This window comes from Diaphorina citri, unplaced genomic scaffold, assembly GCF_000475195.1.
Source record: "Diaphorina citri unplaced genomic scaffold, Diaci psyllid genome assembly version 1.1 scaffold463, whole genome shotgun sequence".
In the NCBI taxonomy this organism is placed as follows: domain Eukaryota; kingdom Metazoa; phylum Arthropoda; class Insecta; order Hemiptera; family Psyllidae; genus Diaphorina; species Diaphorina citri.
Genome location: NW_007377898.1, coordinates 68,187 through 74,375, shown reverse-complemented (window position 1 = coordinate 74,375; position 6,189 = coordinate 68,187). Strand labels below are relative to the sequence as shown.

At 38.6% G+C, this 6,189-nt stretch overlaps 1 protein-coding gene across 1 annotated transcript in view; it reads right to left on the bottom strand.

Moving 5' to 3' along the window:
* Window positions 1-255: 255 nt before the first annotated feature.
* The window catches only part of LOC103509069 (transient receptor potential cation channel trpm), a 72,118-nt gene continuing 66,184 nt past the window's right edge, over window positions 256-6,189 (bottom strand). The window contains exons 24-27 of the mRNA XM_017444023.2: window positions 5,555-5,774; window positions 2,035-2,461; window positions 1,454-1,571; window positions 256-1,266 (exon numbers count right to left, since the gene is read on the bottom strand). Of these exons, the coding sequence (XP_017299512.2) occupies window positions 1,193-1,266; window positions 1,454-1,571; window positions 2,035-2,461; window positions 5,555-5,774 (839 nt within the window). The 3' untranslated portion in view covers window positions 256-1,192. The remainder of the gene's footprint in view (window positions 1,267-1,453; window positions 1,572-2,034; window positions 2,462-5,554; window positions 5,775-6,189) is intronic.

Sequence of the window (6,189 nt, the reverse complement as noted above, 5' to 3'; positions counted from 1 at the left end):
GTTCCATACTTTGACGGATAAAGAAAGATATGGAGAGAAAGATGTAGCCCATTCCACGAAAGTGTGGAATAATAAAAGTTACAAGTGTAAAAATTATAATAGGTAATAATTGTTTACAAAAGTATGTAGGTAAGTTATTATTATTTTGGAACTTTAGACTTGGAACTTTTATTGTTCCATACTTTCGTAGAATGAGACCCTGATATGTTTTTGCATAGACAGAGGAAATTCAAGGGAGGCGGAAAGGAAAATAGATGGTCCGAATCTGAAAATACATTACAACAAAACATTTGAAAAATTGCTTTTAGAGAGAAACATGCAAAATTATACGAATCTATATCTAAATAACAAAAAAATAGAATTTTCCTTAAACATTACTTTGGCACTAGACAGTAAATATTATTGTTAACATACAAGCAGATTTAGTGCCGTAGGATGAGCTTCCATAACCCCTAAGCTTCGGGGGCCTTTATAAACACGGTGCTCAATGCCTTATAGCCACCGGGTCCCATTGTCTCTACGCCACTAATAGTACCACTCAAGTACTAAAGTCACTCATATAAGTACATACTTAAGTACGTCATTGATAATAAAAGATTAAGATTTGGTAGTATTGAACAATTACGTAAAGGGCTTTTCAAGTACATATCTACCTACTACCTAACACTGTAATCTATTGACTACTGAAAAATTCCACAAAAATTGCCTAACTTGTTGAAGAACAAAGATTTCAGAAAGATATTTGAAGATTTCAAGTGCGCTACTTATTTTACAAACATGCAAAAGCTTTTACAGGGACCAGACTCTCTGTAAGAACAGGAGCCTGGGAAAGAGGTAGTTGGTTAACAAAAATAACATTAATTTTTCCGAAGACCGAAATTCATCATCACTGAATTATAACAGCTCCGATTTCACCAAAGTCAAGACACAACGTATCGGGGCTAAGTCGGATTTTTATTTCTTTTTCTTAAAAAAAAGTACCTTGGAACCGCTTTCGCATTACTTCAAGGCACATGCTTTTACATCCATGCCTATCCAAGAACGGAAAAGTTCTGTCGGAAAATTTCCGCCCTGGCCGGGATTCGACCCAGCACCTCCAGGAAATACAGATTATCTCCTTCATGACATCACTGAATTATAACAGCTCTGATTTCACCAAAATAAAACCCCACCATCTCGAAGTTCAATCTGGTTAACACATTGTTTCCGCACTGTTAGGCACCGTCAGACTGTCTGTCTTGGAGGATTTCCGCTTGGGTTCTCCGCCTAGGACGCCCTCTGGTGGGGCGGAAGTGGAAGGACTTTGCATACTGGGTGTCCGGGAAGTGGTGGGCGTGGCCATTTCGCCGATTTCGATGGCGCTGCTTCGCCGTAAGGATCTCGTCTGCAACAGAAATCAGATAAGAAACAAAAATTACAGTTTCATAGCCCAGAGCTATAGTGGGTTCTCCGCCTAGGACGCCCTCTGGTGGGGCGGAAGTGGAAGGACTTTGCATACTGGGTGTCCGGGAAGTGGTGGGCGTGGCCATCTCGCCGATTTCGATGGCGCTGCTTCGCCGTAAGGATCTCGTCTGCAACAGAAATTCAGAAGATCAGATAAGAAACAAAAATTACAGTTTCATAGCCCAGAGCTATACCATTCATTTACAAGAATTAACACAACAATCATTTTGTTAAAAGCAAGCAATTAAGGGGAAAAAGACAATAAATTCCAGTAGTAGACTATTTAGCGGCTGGGACGCCCTCCTGATTACGAGGTGAAAGCCTTAACTACTACGCCATCTAGGCTGATATAGCTGGTATACCCTTTATTCATCTACGACTTTAAGTGTAGCATTCAAGGAATCTCATTGTACCTCCAAGAGACCTGTTTTCGTCCGCTTTCAAGCAGTTACATTCAAAAAGCTGTCCTTATTCGCTTTCAAGGAAAAATGGCTTGAGATACTGCAATCAAACTTTCATCCCAGTGAACATCTAGGCTTTACTATAGCGATTCAAAGACGCCACATTCGGAAAGTCCCCACCAATACTTACGTTGGCGCGGATTTCACTAGCCGTCTCCTCGTTGACGGTCAGGAAGAACGCGTTGTTGTCAAACTTATCCGCGTCAGATCCCGCCTCCTTATTATTGAACCTTGTGTGTATAATCTCCTCCATCAGATGATAATCACTCTCCTCGGCATCCCTCAAATGTTCCTTCTCCAAATAGACCGCCATTTCCGGATTGGACATTTCCGAGGCGTGCCGACATCGGCGGAAATTGCGGGCGGTCGGGCCGCCACTGATGGCGGAAGGGGGCGGTATTTCACCCGGGACAGGAGGGGAGAGGAGGCGAGGAGACCGTGGGGGACTGAGTAGTCCGCAGACCGTTTCTAGCTCATCCGTGATGCTGAAAGAAAATCCGCTAGTTAGTAAGTTGTATCGGTGTGAATGACAAGCCCTGGGTAGTACCAGTGTTAATAGTCAAATCATGAAGCCTGAGTGTGATACCCAGATAGTTCAGATACCTCCACTCGACCACAAAGTTCGCCAGTATTAATAGTTACTAGTATTAATAGTTAAAACTCTCAAAGCCCATTCCTCAAATAAAGGAATATTACTCTGGTTGATGAGGTTCGCAAGCTATACAAGTGAATACATTAAGAAAAGGGGCAATTGCAGCAATTTTGAAGTACGTGTTTGTATTGAAAGAATTGGGACTATAACCTATAGGTACCTATAAGTGTTGGAGAATTACCTTCTAACAGACTTTGATGTCGATAAAAAAAAGGTCATTGGAAACACTATGCTCAAAGAACATTTGAGAGCATTCAGATTTTTTTTTTTTTTTTTTTTTTCGTTTAAAAAAATAAAATTGAAGGATTTAGATTTTACATAATAAAAGAGACAAAGTATCTATTGAACAGTGAAACACACTTGGATTTTCACGTCGTGTAAACACAACAAGAAGTTACGAACTAATTTGACTCTTAATAGTTAGGCGGTAATAGGTATGACAAAATTCCGGTCACGAGGGTAACACAAGGACAAACACGACATTTTAGAGTAAACAGAAGGCAGACGTACACATGTGCATAGAACAATTTAAAGGTTGCTCGAAGTAATCACCAGGAAAGGAAGTAGGAATGAGGATGAAAAAGATAGGACTTATAACGTTCTGATTTTGAGTTTTAGTGGGGATCATGATGTTGTTAAAGAAGGAAGTAGAATGTGGTTTTGTCAATCATGAAATAATAAAGGTGACAAGAAATAAAATCGAGAGGAGAAAGAAACTCAAAATGTTTGAGGAATAAATTTTAAAGAGAAGACAAGAAAAAGGAAAGAATAAAATAGAGTAGAAGAGAGTATCAAGACAGTATAAAGAAGATATTAGAGGTGGCAGAATAAAGAAGAGAATAGAGGTGACAGAATAAAGAATATTGAATTTGGTTTAACAGGCAAGGTTCACATGCACGATTTGGTACAGTACTTAAGGGATATGCACGAATAATATTGATCGAATATGGGATCCTAAAAAATTGTGAGGGGAATAATTCTAGATAAACCAATCAAAGGGAACTTAAAAAAAGTACAAAAGACAATATGTTATGTAGGACATTTGCGCATACTCAAGGGATAGGTTATGCCAATGTAGTATTTAGGAAAAGTCGATATGTTATCGCAGGTTAGGTCCTCATGCTTTCTGATACCTTTTCTTACAATTGGAGGACGGGTGGTGCATTCTAGATCTCGGAAAAGTTTACCTCTGTGAGGACAGTTTCTATGGTGCGCAGGATCACCCAAGGGGTTTTTGCATATTAGGGTTCTATGGGACGTAGGTAATATTTACCTTTATCCTCTTGGGTATAGATTTTACATTAGATTAATCAGTAAATCACTAGGTACTAGAACAATAAGTTACGCATACGCTACAGATACGCAACAGATACGCATACACAGATTTAGTCATGCAAAAAAATACAGTTTTAAAGGAATAGACAATAAAGAAGAGAATAGAGGTGACAGAATAAAGAATATTGAATTTGGTTTAACAGGCAAGGTTCACATGCACGATTTGGTACAGTACTTGAGGGAAATGCACGAATAATATTGATCGAATATGGGATCCTAAAAAATTGTGAGGGGAATAATTCTAGGTAAACCAATCAAAGGGAACTTAATAAAAAAAAAAAAAAAAAGTACAAAAGACATAATATGTTATGTAGGACATTTGCGCATACTCAAGGGGTTGGTTATGCCAATGTAGTATTTAGGAAAAGTCGATATGTTATCGCAGGTTTCTGATACCTTTTCTGATATCCTCATGCTTTCTGATACCTTTTCTTACAATTGGAGGGCGGGTGGTGCATTCTAGACCTCGGAAAAGTTTACCTCTGTGAGGACAGTTTCTATGGTGCGCAGGATCACCCAAGGGGTTTTTGCATATTAAGGTTCTATGGGACGTAGGTAATATTTACCTTTTTCCTCTTGGGTATAGTTTTTACATTAGATTAATCAGTAAATCACTAGGTACTAGAACAATAAGTTACGCATACGCTACAGATACGCATACACAGATTTAGTCATGCAAAAAAAGTACAGTTTTAAAGGAATAGACGACATACACTATTAACTACAGAGTTAGGGCGAATATTTTAACAAAAGACAACGATCAAATAAGTTAGGTATGTTATAGCTACACAACAAAAGTAATTTCAATTTATGACAACTGTTGGGCGAGACGCAAAACACTATAAAATTAATGAATTAGTAAAGAACATTCAAGATTCAGGGTTAATACACAGAACTAAGAAGGTTACCTACCTACTTCAATGATGGAAAGAATAGGTGGCACAAGAAATAAGCACACAAATAAGAGAATATAGTTAAAGATAGAAGAAAGCGAAGAGAAGAGAAAGAATTAGAAAAAGACAGACATGAAGGTTACCTACCTACTTCAATGATGGAAAGAATAGGTGGCACAAGAAATAAGCACACAAATAAGAGAATATAGTTAAAGATAGAAGGAAACGAAGAGAAGAGAAAGAATTAGAAAAAGACAGACATCATTGTGGAGAAAAATGATGGCTACACAATAGTTTTAAAGAAAGCAAATGAATGTTGTGAAATAGTGGGATAATTATGACACACAAACTTCTAAAGAGAGATAAATGATAAAACAACGGAAGAATAACATAATTAAATAAAAAAGGGAAAATAGTGAAAAGAACAGAGAAAAGAATGATAACAATTAAGGAATTAAGGAAAGATATAGTTAGGAGTGAACTAGTGAAGGAATAAATTGTGTAGGGGGGAATAAGTATACTAAAGTAGGTAAATAGACAGTTCTTGTTATTTTAGTATTAAATAGATCCTTGGCAGAACTAACGTCTAAGTTCAGCCACTCACTATCAGGTAGACCTGACAGGTGTACCTGATAGTCACGCTCAGATCGTCTGAGAGACCGCGGTTAAAAAAAAAAAAAAAAAAAAAAAAAAAAAAAGATATCCTTTCTTTATCCTGACCTCACTATTCGGCTACAGTTGAAACCGCTACAACAACAACATGTACTTACGTTTTATCACCCAACACTGCGTTGACCGCTTCCACAACGACGTCACTATCCAAGCTATCCATATCAATGACCCGACCTAGCCCTTTCTCTTGCATGAGGAGAACGTTTTGGAATTGATCTGAGAAGCCTGGCATCATGACTACAGGCACTCCGTGGTAGCCTGCCTCCATGGCGCTGTGGATACCGCCATGCGTTAGAAACAGGCGACAGTTTTTGTGACCTGAAACAAAAGTTGGTTAAGAAGTTGGAAAGTCCTCCTGATCGAGTTATTTTACCTATGCCTTCAAGAGGAGTGTACCTGTACATATCTACATATAAACATATTAGTTCGTTCAGAATTCAAGTCGGTATTTTAAGGTGTGTCCAACGATCGATGAACGTCGACTAAAACCGTACGCTACCTCGACAACATAGATTCATCTCGTCGATAGACGGCGTCGACTGTGTGTGGACTTGTGGACACAGCTTTAGAGCGAACTTCAGGAGTGTACCTTGCATATCAACTGCAGTTTTTCCCACAGACCACCCTAATGGTCTCTTTTTATGGTAACTTACCAAAAGGACTTCTCAATGTGTGTCCTAACAATATAAACTCCAGGAAAATTTTGTCAAGCGCACTTGAAGGAGATTAAAGA